This window comes from Monodon monoceros, unplaced genomic scaffold (genome assembly GCF_005190385.1).
Source record: "Monodon monoceros isolate NGI ecotype Baffin Bay Population unplaced genomic scaffold, NGI_Narwhal_1 Super_Scaffold_11, whole genome shotgun sequence".
Classification (NCBI taxonomy): domain Eukaryota; kingdom Metazoa; phylum Chordata; class Mammalia; order Artiodactyla; family Monodontidae; genus Monodon; species Monodon monoceros.
Genome location: NW_021703767.1, coordinates 10,689,720 through 10,714,642, shown reverse-complemented (window position 1 = coordinate 10,714,642; position 24,923 = coordinate 10,689,720). Strand labels below are relative to the sequence as shown.

General features: G+C 40.1%; 1 protein-coding gene across 1 annotated transcript; it reads right to left on the bottom strand.

The window, feature by feature from the left end:
* Positions 1-1,138: 1,138 nt before the first annotated feature.
* On the bottom strand, positions 1,139-8,746 carry LOC114890792. The gene is made up of 4 exons (XM_029214669.1): positions 8,616-8,746; positions 8,134-8,281; positions 7,442-7,547; positions 1,139-2,476 (listed from the first exon to the last, which is right to left on the bottom strand). Exons 1-4 carry the CDS (start codon positions 8,744-8,746, stop codon positions 2,007-2,009), a joined length of 855 nt encoding a protein of 284 aa, XP_029070502.1. The 3' UTR covers positions 1,139-2,006.
* Between the last annotated feature and the right edge of the window lie 16,177 nt (positions 8,747-24,923).

Below are 24,923 nucleotides of genomic sequence, written 5' to 3'. Positions count from 1 at the left end.
TCTTAGAGCCATATGGATTCCCAAATTCAAATTAGGGGGTGTTGGATTAAGGAAGAGAAAAATGCATAATGAGGAAGCAACCAACAAGAAAGTATGTATTTTATCTTCAAATTCACTTAAGTTCTGATGTTTTGCTCCCATTTTAGTGCATTCTGCATTCCTATTCACTGTGGATTACATTTTTATCTATCTTTGTGTCTACTGTTTTATCCTGCCCTGTAAGCATCTCAAATATATGGATGAAGCCCAGCCCTAACTGTATAAACAAACCAACACTTTTGCTGGAGAGTCTGTGAGATGATGATGTGGAAAATATGAAAAAAAGAAAAGTAGGTGGAAGTCTATCTCATCCTCTCAAAAAAAAAAAAGCTTGGCATTTAATTCTAACCTTTATTAAATCATTGGGGCTGGTTGCTGACCACTGTCTGAAGACAGGGAAATACATTTTATTTGTAATCCAGGGGATCCCTCCAAAAGCGAAACTAGATAAACTTCACAGAAGTTGGTATAAAATATATTTTTCTCTTTGCCTACTGAAAGCCACTTGTAGAAATTCAGTTAATCACAATCTCTCTAAATTAATCAGTCTGGTAGGCAAGATCCTATTTCTCTCTTTTTTTTTTTTACACACATACAAACACACCACATCCTTTTTTTTTTTGGCTGCGTTGGGTCTTCATTGCTGCACGCAGGCTTTTTCTAGTTGGGGCGAGCCGGGGCTACTCTTAGTTGCTATGCACGGGCTTCTCATTGCACTGGCTTCTCTTGTTGCGGAGCATGGGCTCTAGGTGTGCGGGCTTCAGTAGTCATGGCACATGGGCTCTAGGGCACAGGCTCAGTAGTTGTGGTGCATGGTCTTAGTTGCTCCGCGGCATGTGGGATCTTCCCAGACCAGGGCTTGAACCCATGTCCCCTGAATTGGCAGGCGGATTCTTAACCACTGCACCACCAGGGAAGCCCAAGATCTGATTTCTTTTTGAAGCAGAGACAAGAATATAAGTAACAGATATTTGTAAAACATTTGAATGAATCGTTTTATGTCTAAGGTAACAAAATCTAAAAGTGAGTGTTTTGTCTACATATACAACTTGAATTTCATGGACTTGATTCAGAGCACAGAACATCAACTGTTATGCAGATGGGCTGTCCTGTAGAATAAGTTAATACAACCATTACTTATAGCTATTACCAGTAGACTAATCATTTCCTGATCCACAACATCATCACCACCACCACCATCAACATCAACCACCAACACCACCGCCACAACAGGGCTTATATTTACATATTTATTTTACTTTCCAAAATACCTTCATATGCATGATCTCATTAGCTCTTATCTACTTTGTAAGATTGGCAGAAAGCTGGCATCACTATCCTCACTTTATCTGTAAGGAAACTAAGGTCCAGAGGGGTGAAGTGATGTGTGCAAGGACAACAAAGTGGTCAATAGTCAAACTCAGACCAGAGTCTGGTTCTTCTGACTCCAAAACTAACGTTTTTTTCAATGGTCCCCACCCTCTCAATGAAAATGAAGAACTTCTGAAAATGAAGATGTTGATACTGACAACTTTGGTTCGATATTCCAGTCAGAGTTTTTAGAATGAATGGCCCTCTGGGACCATATATCCCAACCCTCACATGTTCCAGATGAACCACTAGCCACTCAAAGTTCATGTGACCCTCTAGAAGTTGAATTTTCATCCAAGGGATTTGACTCCAAATTCAGCCTTCTTTCCATGACAAGAGGCCACCTTCACATATACACCAAGAGTTTCCCAGATTACTCTAAGAACACTGGATGTCCCATGCCCTTTCCTGGAGCACAAGCTTTTCCAGTGAAGGTTGAGTTGGGCTGGAAGCCACTACCCCTGCTCATCTCAAAGCACCAGAAAGCCTGAGAAGGAAACAGGATGCTGGCTTTTGGTCGCAACCCCATCCACCAGTGGCTCAGTGATGCTCTTCCAGCCCGACTCAAGGGCTCGACTCCTCTCTCAAGGTTCCAGTTAAATCCAAAGCTGCTCCCCAAAGCAAGAAGTTTGGGCCTTTTCTACGGAGGCCTGCTTGCCTAGACTTTCAAGGGATTCCTTGGATTTCGGTGTGGGGCTGCTGTTTCCACACATTATCCCCAGGCTGGCCTGGTTGGGCTGCAGGACAGCTCCGTTGCTAACGGGCAGTGAAGAGCATTTGGCTGCCTTGCTCTGGAGCCCTTTCTTCTTGAGTTCAGAGGTCAAATTTGAGTAATAAATACCTTCCAAGGATTTATCGTTCTTTCTGAGGATGTTGCTGGCCAGTCGGAAGAGGAAAATCACTCCGTAGATGCCAATGATGATGAGGATATACCAGGCGGCACTGGTCCCGTCTGGAAGCTTCAGGGCCCTGGTGGAGTTTGTGCTGTCCCTTCCTTCCAAGTGATCCCTCAGCAGGTGCCCCAGGACAGGGCTGGCCTGGGTCTGGTTGGGGGCTCCGTGATCCCCTGAGAAACAGAGAGGTCCAGATGAGACCCAGCATTCTGGGCTAAAGTTTGCCTGGCCAAGCCAATAGCAGTGTCTCTACATCAGTGGGAAAATGGGACTGCTGAAAGAGGCTTTCTCTGTTCAATGGGCAGAAGCCTAACAACATACGTGTCAATATATTCCTTTTAGACAAGAGAAAATCACACAAAAGTTTAATAACATGTATACATGGGGGAGACCCAGGAAAGCTGAGTAACTCCCATGTCAATATATTTTTAACAATCAAGAGAGTTCAAAACACCAAATTCTTGAATAGGAAATGCAACATCATAAAGATGTCAATTGTCCCTAAGATCATCTACAAAACTAACATAATTGCACTTAAAAGATCAGTAGGATTTCTTTGTGAAATAAACAAACTCTGCATACTGAAAAAGTTTTCCTAATTAGGAAAACTCTGAAAGAGTGATCAGTGGAAATAAGTTTAGCCAGAAATTTAAACCTAGCCAGCCAGAAAAACGTTTACTATTTTTTGGATGAATGAGTGCTTTATTTGCCCACAGCCCAGGTGGGGCTTACTGGGCTTTGCAAAGGGCATGAGGGGCTCTTCAGAACCAAGTACAGCTTTCCCTAAAATGTCTCCCTATAAAACTACAATAGCTAAAACAGTGTGACATAATACATAGACAGGAAGACCAATGGAACAGAGTAACAACATCAGTAGAGTTGGAATTGGAATTTGGTAGATAATAAAGGGGTATTTCTGATCAGGAAGAAAAAGATGGATTATTCAATAAGTAGCATTAAAACAAGATAGCAGTGAGTTCACATCTCTCACCTCATGCCCCAAAACTGTCCAGATAAATCAAAGATTTTAACATTAAAAAAAGAAATAATTTAAAGTACTAGAAAATAACATGGTAGATTTTTCCCCCCTTATCATGTCAGAGTGGGATATCCCTTTCTAAGTGAAACACAAAAATTCAGAGGTGGAAAAAAAGGAAGAAAGAAAGAAAATGCTAAATTCAACTACCTAGAAAATTTTAAAGTGATTGCATACTATAAAACCAGAAGACAAATGACAAACCAGAGAAAAATGGAAATTTATGCCACTAAACTTCTTAATAAGCTTCAGTTCTATAAGAAAAATCCAAAACCCCAGTAGAAAATATGCAATGGATATGGGCAATTAGGTCGGAAAAAGAAATGGACCTTAAACATAAGAAAAGCTTCTCAGTATCATTCATAATAGGAGAAATGCACATTAAAACTGCAGCAAGATAACATTTTGTTATCTATCAGGTTTGCAAACTCATGATGTCTCAGAATACACTGGATATGTCTGCAGGGTTGTCAGGACCTTGCTTAATTGCTGGTGAGAGTGTAAATTTATACAACCAATATGGAAGGCAGATTGACAAGGTCTATTGACATTACAAACGCATGTACCTTTGACATAGCGATTCTACCTGTAGGAATTTATCCTAAAAATACGCTGGAACATGCCCAAAACCATGCATGTTTAAGGTTAGTCATTGCAGCATTGCTTGTGATGACTAATGCTTAAGAACAGCCTGAGTAGCATCAATTGGAAGATGGTTTAATCCATTTTGGAACATCCACGCAGTGGAATACTATGCAGCCATAAAAAGTAACAAAGAATTTTCTTGATACTAAATCTTAACAAATAAAAAAGTGATATAGCTGATACGATCCTGTGTATAAAGGAGGGTATGTTATTTGCTTGAAGCTTATATACGTGTAAAATATCTCTGGGAGAATATACAGAAATTGGTACCTGAGGTTTCCCACGGGGAAGAGAGCTGGGAGCAGGGGACGTACTTTTCACAGATGCCCTTTTGTACATTTTGTACCATGTGTATTGTTTTTTTTTGTTTGTTTGTTTGTTTTTTTGAGGTACGCAGGCCTCTCACTGCTGTGGCTTCTCCCGTTGCGGAGCACAGGCTTGGGACGCGCAGGCCCAGCGGCCATGTCTCACTGGCCCAGCCACTCCGCGGCATGTGGAATCTTCCCGGACCGGGGCACGATCCCGCGTCCCCTGCATCGGCAGGTGGACTCTCAACCACTGCGCCACCAGGGAAGCCCATGTGAGCCATGGCCGCTGAGCCTGCACGTCCGGAGCTTGTGCTCCGCAACGGGAGAGGCCACAGCAGTGAGAGGGCCGCGTACCGCAAAAAAAAAAAAAAGAAAAAAGAAATTAATTTAAAAATGGAAGAGTACAAGTGGGCACTTTCCTGAACTCCTTGGTGAAGTGCCCCTGGGTAAAGACACTGTGTGTCCTTCCAAGACCAGAAGATTAAGATCTTAATTGCTGTTTAACTCAAAACTGTTTTCTGTACTAGGAGAGCCAGTGAAAATGAAATGATAAAAATCAGAGAAGTAGTACTGTGAGACATTTTCCAGCTGTTTTATAGGTTCAAATTCTCATTTCTTGCTCTATGTGAACACAGATGTATCCAGACATGTCATAGGCTAAATCCCATCACCTGCTGAGTAGACCAAAGGTGCTCCATAAGTGCTTTCTATTTGATACTCACTTGTTGTTAATTCATTTTGCTAATGCAAGGCTCAGAGAGACGAGTAGTTTTATTATAGTTAATTGTCGAATCAATAATCTATTACTTTGAGATTAAGGGAGAAACCATTTAAAAATAACTGTACAAACCACATGTGACACAGCCCAAATTAACAGATTTCATTATATAGAATTTGTCACTCATAAGAAACAGTACAGTGATCTGGAATTTTTTACCGCTGTTGATAGAATCGTTTGAGAACTTAAATAAGGAAAGGGAAAATGTTCCCATAATTATTGAAAAACAAATCAACCCAACAAGAACCTCACAAACTTTAATTAGGGCAAGAGAACTTGTTTAAACCTGGAATGCATGTATAAACTTATAGACCTTTTTGTGGATTGTTATAGAATGATGTAATATGTTCAAATGCATATAAAATATATCCAACTAAGAACTACAGAACATTAAATTATTTGAAAGCCAGTCCATTTTCCACATGAAAGAAACTCAGTATTTTAATTATTGCAGTACTACATTGTTCTTTACCTTTCTTTTTAGATGTATAAGTTAGATGGTATCTTCTATATCCTATAGAAGAGACAAAGCTTTTTTCATCTGTGCTGTTTTGCACTTATAAATTAATAATGTGACATATATAAGAAATTCTAGAACTGCTCATCCTTGCGTCAGAGCAGAATACTCACGTTCCATGAGGTGGTCTTCTCCTTGACTCTTAAGGAGGCAAGTATAAGCAGCTCCCATTGAAAGAGAATAACTTCTTTTTGCAAATGACCGCAGTCCTACTGAAGTCAGGCTGCACTGAGGTTCAAGAGCAGATAGCAACGAGACACCCAGAGAGTCTTAGGGCAGCACCAAGTAGAAACTGAGCAGAGAGAAACTGGGCTCATTTTCTCTTCTTCAGTTAATCAGAGGATCAAAGTCGATCTGTCATCTGTTGGCTCAGAATAGAAAGCACTTCCTGGCTTTGGCTTGCTGAGAAGATCCAAAGCATAAGAGTTGTTTAAAAACATGCTGGTACCAAGGAGCCTCCAGCGCTTGCAGGTCCCATCCAGGACAGTGGTGGCAGGAAGCTCTCCGAGGCTGGCTTACAGCCTGGAGGGTTCCTGAAATTCCCTGTTCTGCACCTGTTGCAGGTGTGGCTGATTGTCAGGTGTGGCAGAGACCCGTTGTCACAGGGCCAGGAAACTCCATGGTCAAGAGTCAGTCACCAGCTTCCTCTAGGACTGTCCCGGATGAGGAAACCCAGACAGGAAGGAGCCTGTGCAGGAGGACACACCTGAGGCAGTTGGGTTCCCCTCAGAGATAAGTGGGCGATGGGCTCATGGGTCAGGCTGTGAGGAACGGGGCTTCTCTTTCCCACACCCCTGAATCACAGGCCACATTGGAATCAAAGCAGATTTAACTAGAACGGGTGAGAAAAAGAGTCCGGGAGAAAAAGGAATGCCGGGAGAAAAGGTCGGAAGACTTGGGCCGGTTCTGTGATACAGCCATTGTTCTCTGAACCCTCACCAATGTGGCCCTGACCTGCCTAACTCATGAGGCTCGCTGGCTTTTCAGATGTAATTTGATCAAATTTCCATCAATAAAGGATTAGATAAGTAAATTTTAAAATAGGCCATATGATTCAGGAGTTCCACTCCTAGGTATATACCCAGGAGAAATGCAATCGAATATCTCACAAAGACTTGTATATGAATGTTCATAGCAACATGACTCATAATAGCAAAAAACTGGAAACTATCCAAATGTCCATCAACTGATGAACGGATAAGTAAAATGTGGTCTATCCATATAATGGAATATTATTTGGGAATAAAAAGGAATAAAGTACTGGTACATGCTACAACACAGATGAACCTTGGAAGCACTATGCTAAGTGAAAGAAGCCAGTTACAAAGGACAACATGTACAATTCCATTCATATGAAAGGTCAAGAATAGACAAGTCTATAAAGGCAGAAAGTAGACTAGTGGTTGCCTAAGGTTGGGGTAGGTGGCTAAGCGGTGATAACTAAGGGATACAGGGCTTATTTGGGGAATGATTCAAGTATTCTGCAATTGATTTGGTGATATTTGTGAACATACTAAAATCCAGGGAATCATAGACTTTTAGTGGGTGAATTTTTTTGTAAGAAATCTGATTATTCAAATTTATTACCATCAGGAATTATGCAATGATGCTGTGGTTTTCTTAACAGATAGAAAACAGAGTGTGTACAACAGTGAACTCTATAGCACTAGCATCCACGAGGTAAAAATGAATGTCTCATTCATGGGATGTGGATTGTATTTCAATAAGATAATATAGGTACACAATGGAATACTACCCGGCTATGAAACAATGAGGAAGCTATTTGTGTACTGACGTGTAAAGATCTCCAAGATGTTTTGTTACATGGAAACAGCAAAGAAGAGAGTATGTTACCATCTATGTAATCATCCAGATCTGATTTTGCTCGTATAGGCATTGAAGAGCCCCTTAAAAGGATGCCTGAGAAAGTAAGAGCAAGAGGAACCTGGGGAGGCGAGAACTGGGAGATGGAGGGCAGGTGTGGGAGGGAGAATGCTCACTGTATATTCTTTATGAATATAAAGAAGTTTAACAGTGTTAAACACACCCATTCATTAAATGTAAATCTTTGTCAAAGCTCTATCTAGGCTCTTGCTGTCTCCTGCTGTGGGATGGCTGGATCCTGGTACCTCTGGCTCTGCCACAGAGACCGGGATGCTCAACAACCACCATGAGAGGTGAGAAGGGGCAGATTGGAGATCCTTCATGATAAAGGGCAAATGGGAACTTCCCTGGTGGCGCAGTGGTTGAGAATCTGCCTGCCGATGCAGGGGACACGGGTTCGAGCCCTGGTCCGGGAAGATCCCACATGCCGCGGAGCGACTAAGCCCGTGCGCCACAACTACTGAGCCTGCGCACCTAGAGCCCATGCTCTGCAACAGGAGAGGCCACCGCAACGAGAAGCCCACGTGCTGCAACGAAGACCCAACGCAGTCAATAAATAAAAAAAAAATTTTAAAGGGGGGCAAATGGCAGTGAGGAGGGCTGGGAGTCAGGGCTCTAGTTCCCAATTTGTCCTTGTTGTGTAACCCTGGGCAAGTCCTCACCCTTCCTGCAGTTTCCTCCCCTGCAACTTGGAGGAGCAGCAGGGTCAGTATCCTCTGGTCCCAGGGAGACAGGGAGGAAGCCTGGGGTGTAGGGAAGAGCTGCTCCTTGTGAGGGTGTCTGAACAGGAAGGCTGCCAGCACTGGCCACCTTGGGAGAGGGAGAACACGCCTGGGCAGCTGGTGCCCAAGAGGTGCAGGCTTTGGAGCGTGTGTCATCTGTGAAGTCAGAAGTTTTCGGCACTCAGTTCCACAGGATGTCAGTGTGGGACGTTGGGAGGGATAAGCACCAGAAAAATAGGGGAGATGTAAGGAAAGGTGGCCTTTGGTCTCATCCATACCACCAAGGGAGCACTGACATTAGGAAATAGCTCTGTGCCAGGTGCTTTCCTCCTGGATTCCGCCTCTTAGAATTCCTGCAAGGCGGGAGTATCATTCGCAGTTAAAGAGGGGAACGCTCTTTCAGGCTCAGAGAAGAGACTTACCCAATGTCATACAGCTTGTAGGTGCCAAAGGCCTTCTCCTTCCACACCGCGAATGTCACCTTCAAGCTGGACCCAGAGTCCCATGAATTCTCCGGACTGCTTTTCCTACAGGTTGACTTGTAGACTGTCATTGCTGAGACATATCCATGACTTTGAAACCCTCCCTGTCGGCCAAAATTAAACTGTTATGTTACAAGTCAAGGTAATAGGTACCTTACAGCTGAGGGTGACTAAAGGAGGCAGGAGGGGGGCTCTAGGGTGCTGGTCATGTCCCGTTTCAGGGCTTTGTTCAACTTGGGGCACGTCCAAGAATTGTGTTCACTTTTCTGCATGTATGTTCTACTTTATTGCAAACCTCACCTTGCTGTTTAACACGGAAAGCCGTGATAGGCGATGGGAAAAGAAAGTTGAAGGCTTATCTAGAAAAATACAAATGCTGTTTTTAAAAAGGGTTCTATATTCTGTCATGGCTGTGGCCACATGATACCATCTAAGGAAAAGTGCCCTGGGGTGGGGATGGTCAAGATTATGGTCACAGGGGCTGGGCAGCTGCCTGCCTTCTTATGCAGTGTGGGTGATGCCAACTATTTGTCATTCCTGAATGCTTACATAACAGCAAAATGTACCACCACGTGGGCCAAGAATTTCCTTCCCACTTATGTATGCCTCCTCTGGCCTTCTGGTTCAGTCTAGACAAATACCAACCTCAAGGCAGTCAAGGAAAGCCACTCACCCAGTAAATAGTTGACTGAGCTGGGGCAAATATTCTCCTTCCTCTGGGAGGAAGGGCCCCAATACCCTCTGGCTCCTTTGACTTTAGAACCTGAACTCTCCCAGGGGGCCATGGCTTTTTTTGTTACTGAAGAGCCAGTCAGTTTAGAGAATGGCTAAATTGGGAACCAAGGTGGCAGTGATATGGCTTTGACATTCCAAAACAGAGAAAAAAAGAAAAGAAACAAGTGCTTTTGCATTTCATGGGACCAGAAATGGTAGTTTTAAAATGTCAATAAATAAATGCCTATATCCACACTTGACCTTCTTTCTAAGAAGTATTTTCTGGGTGTGGGAGGAAGACCCCACCAACCAAGTCTGACACCCTGCCCTGTGAAAGGACATTAAAGCTGATGTCCAGGAGTCGTACGGCCAAGAACACAGATTCCAGGTGTTTCTGCCTTTGCAGGGGGTACAACCTCCCAGAGGACTTTTAAAAGATGCTTTGCATATTTAAAAAAGTCTCTAACTTATATGTCACTCCTGCCCTTCCTTTCACCTTCCTTGTCATCTTCTAGCACTTAGGGACATTACTCTTCTCTGCTGTCTCCAGGGGGTTACAGAGGAAAGCTCAGAGCCTTTGCAATTGGAGGACCCAGGCTCTAGTTGGAGCTTTCTCACTTACTAATTGAGGGACTGTGGTCAAGTCACTTCCCTGACCTGAACTTCTGCTTTAAACAAAGGATAATAAATTGTGATGACATGAAGGACTCCAAGGGGCAAATACAGTCATTTCTCAAATACACCTCATTTCTTCTCCCAATTAATTGCTTGAGCCCTTGGTTGTCTGATTCATAGGAAATCTTATATTTATTTCCCTCTTAAGGCCTCCCAGTTGACCAGGACTGCCAGGAACTTTGTCCAGAGTAGGGAAGGAGGGCAGCCTGGTTTCCTCAGCCAAGGCCAGAGGACTAGAGTCTGAATAATCCTCTGCTACTGTTGCCTCCAGCTGCCACATGGGGCCGCTGTTGAACACTGACCTTGCACAGTCTGTCAGATGAGGATGAGCAAGTCTTCAAAGACTGAAAAAATGAACCCACAAGAGAAGGCATTAGCTCTAAACACCTGCCTGTTGCTAGTTCACACCACAGAACTGACAAATAAGACTGTTCTGCTCCCTCTCTGGTTCCCTTGCTTCAGCCCTGGGGAGGTCAGACACCACAGTAACAAGGCGGAAGTAGAAGCAGAAGAGCAGTGGCTGGAAGAAGGAAGAAGGAAGGAAGGAAGAAGGGCGAAGGCTGTCCCCACTGTCCCCCTGCAGTTCTCCTGCCCCTGCAGCCTGAGCTGGAGACCGGGGAGCTTCAACCTGAGATCGAGCTCAGAATTTTGATTATGACATGAGACTGCATGATCTTAATTACCGAATTCAGATTCCCCAACCTGACTGTAGGGCAGGGGAGATCAAACCCCACACTGTGTAGAGCCCACAGAGCAGAATTAAAGAAGTGGGAGCACAAAGGTGTGTCACTATTATGTCCCATGAGTCTTGTCTGTAATGATGGATCCCATGCTCTGGGATGCAGAGCCAAATTTAAACAAGAGTTGGAAGAAAGGGAGATTTTATGGGTTCAAGCAAGCAAGAGAGAGGGCGGGATAGAGCTGGCTTGCAGGGCTAATGCAGGGAGGAAGGTCCATTTCTGTCTTCCTTCTCAGCCTCTCTCCATGTATTGTGGCATGTGGTACTCAGACTTACACCCAAATAGTTTCACCACCAGATGGGAAAGGGGGTACTTTTCTCCCTGTTTAGCCAGGGATATCCCAGGGAATGGCTCTGATTGGCCAGACTGAGTCAGGCATCTACTATGGGCAGTCAGAATTGGGATGGGGTCCAGTAATTAGACCAGTCTATAGCACATGCTCAGAAAAAGACAAAAGTCACCTGTCCTAGATCACACAGACTTCATTGTAGAGCATGGGTTGAAGAGGGACAGGATTGGAGGCAGAGAAACCAGTCAGGCAGCTGTGGGCTTAATCCAGGTAAGAGGTTAGTGGGAGTAATGCTGGAGAGAAGTCATGGATTCAAGAGACATTCAGAAAGAACAGAGCTTGATTAGCTCATGTAGTAGGTTGAATGATGTCTGCTATGAACTGAATTGTGTCTGCTCAAAATTCATTTGTTGAAGCCCTTAACCCCCAGTGTGATAGTTTTTGGAGGTCGGGCTTTGGGAAGTAATTTGGTCTAGATGAGGTCATGAGGGTGGGGCCCTTATAAGAAAAGACACCAGAGAACTTGCTTCCTCCTTTTCTCTCCACCATGTGAGGACACATCAGGAAGGCAGACACCTGCAAGCCAGGAAGAGAGCTCTTACCAGACACTGAATCTGCTGGCACCTTGATCTTAGACTTACCAGCCCCCAACTTTGACAAATACGTTTCTGTTGTTTAAACCACCCAGACTATGATATTTTGTTACAGCAGCCCAAACAGACTAAGACAGTGTTCCCTCAAAAGATAGGTTCACCTGGAATTTCAGCATATGACCTTATTTGGAATAATGGCCTTTGTGGATGAAATTTAGGTAAGGATCTCAATCATCCTGGATTAAAGTAGATTGCAAATCCAATGGTGAGTATCCTGATAAGAGACAGGAAGGGAGAAGACACACAAAGACACAGGGAAGAAGGCTGTGTGAGGGCAGAGCAGAGACTGGAGTGATGCTGCCACAAGCCAAGGAATGCTTGTAGCCGCTAGAAGCTGGAAGCAAAGAGAAAGAATTCCTCTCTTGAGCCTCCAAAGCATGTGTGGCCTTGCTGATACCTTGATTTTGGATTTCTGGCCCCCAGAATTGTGAGAGATTAATTTCTGCCACAAAGTCAGTGGCAATTTATTGACATGGTGCTTGGACACGAATATAGTTGGATATAAATATAAGTACTTGTATCTATCATTATCATGATTATCATATAGGGAGTCATTGTTTATAAAATTTGGCTAGTTTTGTTCCATTCATTCAAACATACATTCAAAAAATATTTATTAAGGACCTACTATATGCCAGTCAGACACTGTACTAGGTAAATGCTGAAGGTACAATGATGACAAGACAGATTCCCGGCCCTCAAGGAGCTTATATCTAGTGGGAAGAGAGAAAAAAACATATAAGCAAACAATATACTAATAAAAACTGGACTTCAAACCATGAAGGAAAGAAATAAGATGCTGCAATAGGGAGCAAAGAGGTAGAGGAGGAGAAATTCTTTAGAAAAAATCATCAGAAAAGGTGGTCAGGATAGGCAGGACAATTAGTAGTATTCTAATTTTATTTTTATCCATATTAGATAATTAATGGATATTGTTCAAGAAACAGGATTAACCACATTATAAAAAGTATGTTTAAAAATAACCAGTGGAACAAATGGCCAACAGGCACATGAAAAGATGCTCAACAGCATTAGTAATTAAAGAAATGCAAATCAAAGCCACAATGAGATATAACTTCACAAGAAAAAAAAAAAAGGAAATGATCATGTGTTGGTGAGAATATGGAGAAATTGGAACCCTTAAACACTACTAGTAAGAATGTAAAATGCTGCATCCACATCCACTGTAGAAAAAAATGTGTTGGTTCCTCAAAAAGTTAATCATAAAATTACCATGCTATCCACCAACTCCACTCCTATGTATATAACAAACACTCATACATGAATGTGTACAGCAGCACTACTCAAATAGCCAAAAGGTGGAAACAACCCATATGTCCACCAGTGGATGAATGGATAAACAAAATGTGGTCTCTATATACAATGTAATATTATTTAACCTTAAAGAGGAATAAAGCACTGATAGACTATACTACAAAGCTACAGTAGTCAAGACAGTATGGTACTGGCACAAAAACAGAAATATGGATCAGTGGGACAGGATAGAAAGCCAAGAGATGAACCCACACACATATGGTCACCTTATCTTTGATAAAGGAGGCAAGAGTACACAATGGAGAAAAGACAGCCTCTTCAATAAGTGGTGCTGGGAAAACTGCACAGCTACATGTAAAAGAATGAAATTAGAACACTTCCTAACACCATACACAAAAATAAATTCAAAATGGATTAAAGACCTAGATGTAAGGCCAGACACTATCAAACTCTTAGAGGAAAACATAAGCAGAACACCCTATGACATAAATCACAGCAAGATCCTTTTTGACCCACCTCCTAGAGAAAAGGAAATAAAAATAAACAAATGGGACCAAATGAAACTTAAAAGCTTTTGCACAGCAAAGGAAACCATAAAGAAGACGAAAAGACAACCCTCAGAATGGGAGAAAATATTTGCAAGCAAAACAACTGACAAAGGATTAATCTCCAAAGTATACAAACAGCTCATGCAGCTCAATATCAAAAAAACAAACAAAGAGAGGTGGGATAGGGAGGGTGGGAGGGAGATGCAAGAGGGAGGAGATATGGGGATATATGTATATGTATTACTGATTCACTTTGTTATAAAGCAGAAACTAACACACCATTGTAAAGCAATTATACTCCAATAAAGATGTTTAAAAAAAAAATCCAAAAATGGGCAGAAGAACTAAAAAGACATTTCTCCAAAGAAGATATACAGATGGCCAACAAACACATGTAAAGATGCTCAGCATCACTAATCATTAGAGAAATGCAAATCAAAACTACAATGAGGTATCACCTCACACCGGTCAGAATGGCCATCATCAAAAAATCTACAAACAAGAAATGTTGGAGAGGGTGTGGAGATAAAGGAACCCACTTGCACTGTTTGTGGGAATGTAAATTGATACAGCCACTATGGAGAACAGTATGGAGGTTCCTTAAAAAACTAAAAATAGAATTACCATATGACCCAGCAATCCCACTACTGGGCATATACCCTGAGAAAACCATAATTCAAAAAGAGTCATGTACCACAATGTTCATTGCAGCTCTATTTACGATAGCCAGGACATGGAAGCAACCTGAGTGTCCATCGACAGATGAATGGATAAAGAAGATGTGGCACATATATACAATGGAATATTTCTCAGCCATAAAAAGAAATGAAATTGAGTTATTTGTAGTGAGGTGGATGGACCTAGAGTCTGTCATACAGAGTGAAGTAAGTCAGAAAGAGAAAGACAAATACTGTATGCTAACACATATATATGGAATCTAAAAAAAAAAATGGTTCTGATGAACCTAGCGGCAGGAAAGGAATAAAGACACAGACGTAGAGAATGGACTTGAGGACATGGGAAGGGGGAAGGGTAAGCTGGGACGAAGTGAGAGAGTAACATTGACATATCTACACTACCAAATGTAAAACAGATAGCTAGTGGGAAGCAGGCGCTTAGCACAGGAGATCACCTGGGTGCTTTGCAACCACCTAGAGGGGTGGGATAGGGACGGTGGGAGGGAGACGCAAGAAGGAGGAGATAAGGGGATATACGTATGCATGTAGCTGATTCACTTTGTTATACAGCAGAAACTAACACAACATTGTAAAGCAATTATATTCCAATAAAGATGTTAAAAAAATAATAAAGTACTGGTACATGCTAGATCATGGAAAAATCTCGAAAACATTATGCTAAGGGAAATAAGTCATATTATAAGACATATAAAAGGTCACATATTGTATGATTCCATGTCCAGAAAAGGTAAATTCATGAAGATAGAAAGCAGATTAGTGGTTGCCAGGGGCTAGGAGAAGGAGGAATGGGTAATAATGTTTAACGGGTATGAAATTTTCTTTGGGATGACGAAAATGCCTTGAAACTAGATAGGGGTGATGGTTGCACAACATTGTGAATATACTAGATGCCACTGAATTGTACACTTTAAAAGGTTAATTTCATGTTATGTGAATTTCACATTAATAAAAAAAAGCCTACTGGAAGAAGCAGATTATAAAGATTTCAAATTGTCAGAAGGTGCACACATGCAAAGCAAAGAAAATACAACAAATAAGAAAAATGAAAAATAAAAAAGCATTGAAAACAAAAAGCAGGCTTCCCTGGTAGCACAGTGGTTAAGAATCCGCCTGCCAATGCAGGGGACATGGGTTGGAGCCCTGGTCAGGGAAGATCCTGCATGCCATGGAGCAACTAAGCCCATGTTCCCCAGCTACTGAGGCTGTGCTCTAGAGCCTGCGAGCCAGAACTACTGAGCCCACTTGCTACAACTACTGAAGCCCGTGTGCCTAGAGCCCTTGCTCTGCAACAAGAGAAGCCACCGTGATGAGAAGCCCACACAACGCAACAAAGAGTAACCCCCGCTCGCTGCAACTAGAGAAAGCCTGCACGCAGCAATGAAGACCCAGTGCAGCAAAAAATAAATAAATAAATAAATAAAATTTATAAAAAAGAAAAAACAAAAAGCATGATCTAAAACCAGATAATAAACCAAGACTAAATAAATTTGTCCTATCTATATATTGCAGATGAAAAAAATCAACACAAACAATAGCCAATTATACTTTGCATTCAGGAAATGCAGAAGGGCTTTGTTTGTTTTTATTTTCAGCAAACTCTTAATTAGCACTTACTATGTGCCAGGCATGTTCTAAGTCAGATTACAATTATTAATTAATCTAAATCACTTAATTATATCAAAAGAAAAAGAATGGGCACAGACACACAAAGTAAATACAAACATAAAGAAAGCAGAAATATCCATGTTAATATCATGTACGTTGAACTCAATACATAAAGCACTAAATAAAGTAAAAGGAGGCACTTAATAATCTACTCTGATCATATAACATCATGAGTATCTATGTACCAGATAATACAGCATCAAAATTCATAAAGCAAAACTTACTAAAAATAACAGAAAAAATACAGAAGCAGGCAATTTAAATTTACCTCTTGGCCGATAATAGAAAAAATAAACAAGATATTTTAAGTAAAGTTATAGAAATCAAAATACATAATTGATATATTTAATAAGACAGAACTAATTTGAAATATATATATATATATACATATTGAACTCTATGTCCTGAAAATACAGAATACAGTTTTTTTTTTCCAAGAACCATTAAATTTTCACATACACAAAAATCATATATTTGGCTGTAAAGGACACTTAAGGACATTTTTTTAAAGTAGAAATATTCTCTGCTAACAATTATTAAGAACATAAATTAATTTAAAAAATTGAAAAATATAAGTCTTGCTACTGGAAATGAAGGCTCAGAAAATTCTTAGTTAAAATGAAAATCAAGACTAAAAGTAAAATGTTATCTAGAAAACTAATTAAAAACAGTGCATATCTGCTATACAATATGGCTAACATTAGTAAAGAAGAAAAACTAAAAATAGATTTACCAAAAAAATGGGGAAAGTCCAGTCTTTTCAACAAATTGCAGTGGAACAATCAGATATTCATATTTTAAAAGTGAACTAAGACCCTTACCTTACACTATACACAAACATTAACTCAGGATGGATCATTTAGCTTAACCTTAATGTAAGAGCTAAAACTAAAAAATTTCTAGACAAATACATAGAAGAAAATCATTGTGATGTTGAATTAAGCAAAGATTTCTTAGATATAACTTTAAAAGCACTATTCATGAAAGAAAAAAACTGATAAAATGGACTTCACCAAAATGCAAAACTTTTGATCTTCATAAAACACTATTAAGAAAATGAAAAGACAACAGACCGGTAGGCGATATTTGCAAGTCAAGTGTCTGATAAAGGACTTGCATCCAGAATATATGACAAAGTCTTACGATTTAATGATAAGAGGACAAACAACTCAATAAAAAGTCAGAAAGAGATTTGAACAGACATTTCACCAAAGAAGGTACACAAATGGATGATAAGCACATGAAAAGATGCTCAACGCCATTAGCCGTTAGGGAAATGAAACTCAAAACCACAATGATGTATCACTATACACCCACTAAAATGGCTATAATTTAAAAAGTGGACCATACTGAATGTTGGCAAGGATGTGGAGAAACAGGAACTCTCATACATTGCTGGTGAGGATGATGATGGTACAACTACTCTAGAAAAGTTGGACAATTTCTTAAAAAACTAACTATATACCTACTACATGACATTGCAGTTTCACTTCTAGGTATCTACACAAGGCAAACAAAGATATATGTCCACACAAAGACTAAATACTCATAAATATTTATACATAAACATAATATACATAAATATTCATATCAGTACCTTTCATAATAGCTCCAAACTGGAAATAGTCCATCATCAGGTAAATGTGGTATATCCTTATGAAGGAACACTTCAGCAATAAGCATGCATGAACCTCAAAAGTATTATTCCGAGTGAAAGAAACAAGACCCATAGGACCACACACCGTAATGGTCCATCTATATGAAATTTCTAGAAAAGGCAAAATTACAGAGACAGAAAGCAGACCAGTGGTTACCAGGGGCCAGAGGTGGGAATAGGAACTGATTCAAACAGGAACAAGGGGACTTCTTAGGCTGATGGAAATGTTCTGAAAGTGGTTTGTGGTAATGGTTCACAATTGTATACATTTACTAAACATCATCACACTGTGCCCTTACAATGGGTAGGTTTTATGGTGTGTAAATTATATCTCAGTAAGGCTGCTTTAAAATTGTAAATTAAGCACCTAATTCCAGATGTTAGAAAAAGGAAAACAAAATAATCCTAAGGAAAGTGGGGGTGGGGAGTGGTTTATTAAAAAAGGATAAGAGCAGAATTTAGAAGCCAGAAAATTGATAACGCTAATAATACATCTAAGACCTGCTTCCTTGAAGAAAGAAAGAAAGAAAGAACAGAAAAGAAAGAAAGAAAGAAAAAGAGGGAGAGAGGGAGGGAGGGAGGGAAGGGAGGAAGGAAATGGATAAACCATTAGCTACCCTAATAAAGAAATAAAGGACAAAGAACAAATATACAAAATAAGAATTGTGAATGGACTAGCAATAGATATAGAGAAAATCAAAGAAATGATTCCTCAATTCACCTGCTCAATTCTGTGCAAATAAATTTGAAAACTTTGACCAAACTAATGATTTTCTAGGAAAATGTAGATGACCGAAACTGATCCCAAAAGAGATTTTAAAAATCAGAAAATATCGGTTACCATAGAAGATGCTGAAAAACTTGTGAGTCATCCACCCAGAGAAGAATCTGGTTCTGCCGATTTCACAGGTGAATCCTACCAAACCTTTACTGATAAAGAAGGCTGCTTTTAATCAGCTCTAGAGCATGGAGAAGGGAAAAATCTTCCGAATTTTTCTGAGGAAGCCACTACATCGGTGATAACCTAGCCCTATAAAACCACCATGATAGAAGGTAACCACAGACCAGCTTCACTTCTGGATAAAGATGTAAGTATTCTAAGTACAATATTAGTCAATAGACCCCAATAGTACACTAAAAGAATAACACACCGCAAACAAATGCAGACATACCAATTGTGAAAGAATTGTTTAATACTAGGAATCCATTAACGTGATTTACCACAACAATAGTCAAATAAAATATGTTCATCTTTATAGATGATAGATAGGTATTTGTTCAATTTCAATTCCATCCTGATTTTTGAAATCTTGATAAATAAGACGATAGATATTTCTCTAATATGCTAAATTAAATATATCTGAAGTCAGAAACTGGACTTATGCTTAATGGTGAGACACTACAAGGACATCAATACAGTCAGGAATAAGACACAATCACCCCACACCTGGCAGAATGGCTGTTAACAAAAAGACAACAGATAATTGTTGGCAAGGGCGTGGAGAAAAGGAAACCCTTGTACCCTGCTGATGGGAAGGAAATTGGTGCAGCCACTGTGCAAAACAGTATGGCGGTTCCTCAAAAACTTAAAAGTAGAACTACCATACAATCCGGCAATTCCACTCCTGGATATTTATCCAAAGAAAACAAAAACATTAATTTGAAAAGATATATGCACTTCTGTGTTCATTGTAGCATTGTTTACAATAGCCAAGATATGGAAGCAACCTAAGTGCCCATTAATAGATGAATGGATAAAGAAGATGTGATACACATACACACACATACACACACACACACACAAAAAAAAACACAGGGGACTATTTCTGTGCCATAAAAAAGGACAAAATCTTGCTATTTGTGACAACACGGATGGACCTAGAGGCTATTATGCTAAGTAAAATAAGTCGGAGAAAGTAAAATACTGTATGATTAATGTAGAAAAGAAATCAAATATTAATATTAAAAAATACTAATGATATATGTGGAATCTAAAAAACAAAAAAAGAGAGCAAACATAACAAAACAGAATCAAAGTCATAGATACAGAGAATAAACAAGTGGTTGCCAGAGGGGAGGAAGGTGAGAAGATGAGAGAAATAGGTGAGGGAGATTAAGGGGGTCCAAATTTACTGTTAAAAAATAAATGAATCATGGGTATGAAATACACAGTGTGGGGAATACAGTCAATAATAAGTAATATCTTTGTATATTGATAGATTGTAACTAGATTTATCCTGGTGATCATTTTGAAATATATAGAGATATTGAATCACAATGTTGTAGACCAAGAACCAACGTAGTTATAGGTCAATTATACTTCAACAACAAACAGACTCATAGAAAAGGAGATCAGATTTGTGATTACCAGAGGTGGGGGACAGGCAAATTGGATGAAGGCAGTCAAAAGGTACAAAATTCCAGGTATAAGATAAATAACTACTAGGAAGGTAATGTACAACATGATAAATGTAATTAACACTGATATATGTTACATATAAAAGAGAGTAAATCCTAAGAGTTCTCATCAGGAGGAAAAAATATTTTTTTCTTTTATTTTGTATCTATGTAAGATGATGGATGTTCCATAACCTTATGTGGTAATCATTTCATGATGTAAGTAAGGCAAATCATTGATTATTATGCACACCTTAAACTTGTATGGTGCTGTATGTCAATTATAGCTAAATAAAACTGGAAGGAAACTAAAGAAAGAAAAGACACATTCACCCATTATCACCACTGTCATTTAATATTATACAGGAGGAATTATTCGATTCAATTAGACAAGAGGTACTAAAACTGGAAAAGAGAAGGCAAAAATTATCGTTGACTGTATGATTAGAAAAATAAAGAGAATCAACTGCAAAACTATTAGCAACTATTAGCAAACTATTAGTAGGATAATTCAGTAAGCTGAGTGGGTACAACATAAATGCTAAAAAAAATCAATATCCAAGAATCTATATTAACAGCAATAACTTTGTAAGTATAATTGAAGACAAGATTCTACTTACAATTGGAACCAAAAAAGATAAGACACCTATGAGCACAATAAATGCATAAGATTCATACAGAGAAAATCTTTAAAAAGAGGGACAAAAAGGAAGATATGACTAAATGCAAATATTTCAATGCTATAATTTGACTAAATGCAAATATTAGAAAGACTCACTTGTGTAAAGATGATAATTCTTTCCAAATTCATCTATAGATTTAGTACAATCCCAACAAAAGATCAACAGAGGTTTTTGGGTTTTTGTTGTTCCCGTTTTGTTTTGTTTTCCAAACTACACTGAATGCCAAGTTTTCAGAGCCCTTACTCCATTTGTTAATGATCTTATTCTTGCCTTTTCCTTTCCAATGATATATTTCGTGTTTTCAGGCCCATATTTCTTTCAGTTTCAACGAATAGAATTCCAACTTTTAGGCTTGAAAAATCGCAGCAAAATCAAAAGGAGAAAATGGTCCTTCTTCCCCTGCAGCTACAGAGGGCAGCAGACAGCATCCTTCATCATAAACACCCATCCTTGCAGGTATTACTGCAACAAATGAATAGGCGAACCCCCAGGATTTCAAGGTTGCCTCTGAGAAAGTAAACTTGACTTCCCCCAAAGCTATCATTCAAACTGGTCATTTTACTTAATTATGTTGACTCTGGCAGAGATATAAACTGATAACTGTTTCCTCAAAGGAAATATCTTTGTTAACTTTCTTTGTTTGGCCTCCCTCCTTTCACCAGAAGCGTGTGGTAAATAAATTTGCTAAATTTCTTATTTAGACAAAGACTTTGAGAGCCTTGCTCCATTCAAATTCACACAGACAAGTTGAGTCTAAAATTTATATGTAAAATTGAACATGCAAGAATAGCCAAGAAAATTATAGGAAAAAAGAAGTAATGAAATATCCCTGCAAGATGTTAAAACATATTATAAAGCCACAGAAATTAAAAGGGCTTGATTCCAGCATATAAACAGGCAGACAGACCAGTAGAACAGAATAAATTCCAGAAATAGATTCAAAAACATTCAGGAAAATAGGATAAAATAAAGAGAATGTTTCAAATCAGTGTAGAAAAGATTGGTTATCTAATAAATGCATGGGACAACTGGGTAAACATCTGGGGAAGAGTTAAATTGGATCTCTACTTTGCTATGCCAAAATAAATTCCAGATGGAGCTAAATTATAATTTTTAAAAAATAAAGCTATAAAAGAACTAGAACAAACATGGGAGAGTTATTTTTATAATCTCAGATTGTGGCAGTCTTTCCAAGCACGACACAAAAGTCAGAAGTCACAAAAGACAAGACTGATCAATCCAACTACATAAGCATTAAAAATGCCTTCGTGGGGACTTCCCTGGTGGCACAGTGGTTAAGAATCTGCCTGCCAATGCAGGGGACACAGGTTCGAGCCCTAGTCCGGGAAGACTCCACATGCCGCGGAGCAACTAAGCCCGTGCGCCACAACTACTGAGCCTGCTCTCTAGAGCCCGCGTGCCACAACTACTGAGCCCACGTGCCGCAACTACTGCAGCCCGCGTGCCTAGAGCCTGTGCTCCGCAACAAAGAGAAGACACGGCAATGAGAACCCTGCGCACCACAACAAAGAGTAGCCCCTGCTCGCCGCAACTAGAGAAAGCGTGCGCACAGCAACGAAGAACCAACGCAGCCAATAAATAAATAAATTTATTTTAAAAAAAAAAGCCTTCATGGCAAAAGCAAAATACTATCAATCGAGACAAGAGATAAATAAATGATAAACTTGGGGGAAGCATTAGCAACACATATGGTAAAGTGTCAAATTCGTTCATATTTAAAAGTTTTTCAACGTTAAATAAAACAGGTCAGCTATTCAACAGAAACATGGTCAAAGCACATGGACAACTAGTCACAGAAAAAGAAGTCCAAGAAAAATAAAATTTAAAAAAAGAAAAGAAAAAGAAGTAACAGTGTCTTTTAAGCAGAAAAAATATACTCATTCTCACCCATAACAATATAGATGCAAATCAGAATTATAAAGAGATCTCATTTACTACTGGTAGACAAGTAAAGATCATTTGCAAAGTGGGTCTATCCATCCACAGTGTGTTCACCACGGTATACAAAACAGTCTGAACAGTGTCTGACACACAGTGACCGCTCATAGAAGTCAGCTTTTATTATTATTATTGAGGATAATTGGGATTATTAAAATTTTATAGCACACATACCTTCTGACCACTCAGTCATCTTCTGGGAATTTGGGGGACTTAGGTGTGAGCATATTTCCAGGGCATATGTACAGGTCTGGTCATTGCAAGCAAGAGATTGGAAACCGTCTAAATGTCCATCAAGAGAGGACTGGTAAGGACGGTACGGAAATGGGATCCTAGTCAAGCATTAAAAGGAATGAGGCAGATGTCTGTGTACTGAAGAGGAACAATCTTCAAAATCTTGATAAGTAGGAAAAAAATAAGCATGATGTAGATTGGTGTGTTGTCCACCATTTGTATATAAAAGCTGTATATTCTTGTATATGCAAAGAATATTTCTAAAAAGAGACCTAAGAATCCTTTTATTGTCCTCTGGGCAGTTTCCTTTTAAATGGTTTGTTTGTTTGTTTTTTACTATGTGTCTGTTACCTATTGAAAAGGCAAGTCTATTTTTTTAAGAGTGAGGAGTTTGCAATGAACACATCAACTCTTTACATGGAATCAGCTGTTTCTATGCTAGTATGTTTGAAAGTCTTGCTTCCAAACATTTTAAATCCAATCCCCTAGACGTCCATCTCTGTCCCTGATTTGCATCTTCTTGTAGAAATGTTCCCTTGTGTAAGAGAAGTAGCCTGCCTCACAAGAGAGAATCACAAGAGGTGTGAAAACTATGTATGTGCAGCTTGCCCTGACTTTATTGCAAAAGCCCTTTGAAATTCAGTAATTCATTCTCCCTCTGATTCTGTGTCCCCGGTAATTACTGATTCAGTAGTTCAGTGTAGGCTGTCCTGATGCTACCACCACTAGACATTCTCTCTCCAAGGGGCTCCAAGAGGCCCCTGACGACTCTGGACTCCGGGATTCTTGCGGGGCAGGGCTCCGAGGTACCCATGGATGCTCTGCCACCCTGTGGCGAGAGGCTGCTATAACAAGCAGGCCATCCCCAGGGAGCTGCCGCAGACGGATTCCCTGGGTGACCAGCTCAAGGGTTTTCAATAGAGGGCGCTGATGAGACAGCCACGCGGGAGCTGCTCGTGTTTTCTAGAACAATGGTTAGATACGTGGATTTCACACATAATGCACACAAAAGCATTAAAAAAATTGTAAAGTACATAACTCAATAGTCATTGATTTTTAAAAAAAAATCCAATTCTGGTATTCCATGCTTAACAGACAAAACTTGGAAGAACCGGGCCTGCCTCAGTTTGACCCCAGAGAGTGCCTACTGCCTCTCACCTGTGGCTCCTGTACTTGCATGCTCCAGAATGTGCATCCCCTGAGCCCTATGGTGCCAACATTACCAAGTATGGCCAAGTCATCAAAAAATTCAGGATCGTTCTAGAACAGGGGTCAGCCTCCTTTGTTTCCGTAAAGGGCTAAATAGTCAATATTTTTGGATTTGTGGTTCAATATGATCTCTGTCACAAGAACACAACTCTGCCTCTGTAGCAGGAATGCAACCTTACACAATATGTAAATAAATGTGTGGTTGTGTTACAATAAAACTTTATTTACAAAAACAGGGGAATTCCCTGATAGTCCAGTGGTTAGGACTCAGCACTCTCACTGCCGTGGCCTGGCTTCAATCCCTGGTTGAGGAACTAAGATACAGCAAGCCCTGCGGCGTGGCCAAAAAAACAAACAAAAAACACCCCAAAACAGAAACAAAAACAAAACAAAAAAAATAGGTGGTTGGCCAGGTTTGGTCTGTGGGCCATAGTTGGCCAAACCCTAGTCTAGAAGGTTCCTCCTGTCTCTCTTTTCCCGACTGGACCCTGACTGATCATCCACAAAATAAGTGATAAAGTCCGCGGTTGAAGGATGAGAATATGCAGTGAAAACATCACTTGAGAAAAATCACAACTGGGTTTACGGTAGCAACTGGCGTGGTGCCCTAAATCTGATGGCTGATGTCCTTATAAGAAGAGGAGAAGACACACACACAGAGCAGAAGACCAGGTGAGACAGAGACAGCGGTTGGAGTGACATGACCACAAGCCAAGGAGCCACCAGAAGCTGCAAGAGGTGGGAAGGGTCCTCCCCCGGAGCCCCAGACGGAGCAAGGCCCTGCTGACACCCAGACTCTGGACTCTGGCCTCTAGAACCATGAGAGGATATCTTTCTGTTGTTTCAAGCCAC

What these genes read in the sequence shown, in the direction of transcription:
- LOC114890792 (XM_029214669.1), bottom strand. Translation starts at nt 8,746, where the DNA reads ATGACAGTCTACAAGTCAACCTGTAGGAAAAGCAGTCCGGAGAATTCA. An exon ending in TACAAGCTGTATGACATTGG is followed by an intron (nt 8,282 to 8,615) that starts GTAAGTCTCTTC and finishes CCCTCTCCCAAG; the next exon opens with GTGGCCAGTGCTGGCAGCCT. An exon ending in TCTGGATGATTACATAGATG is followed by an intron (nt 2,477 to 7,441) that starts GTAACATACTCT and finishes TCTGTTTCTCAG; the next exon opens with GGGATCACGGAGCCCCCAAC.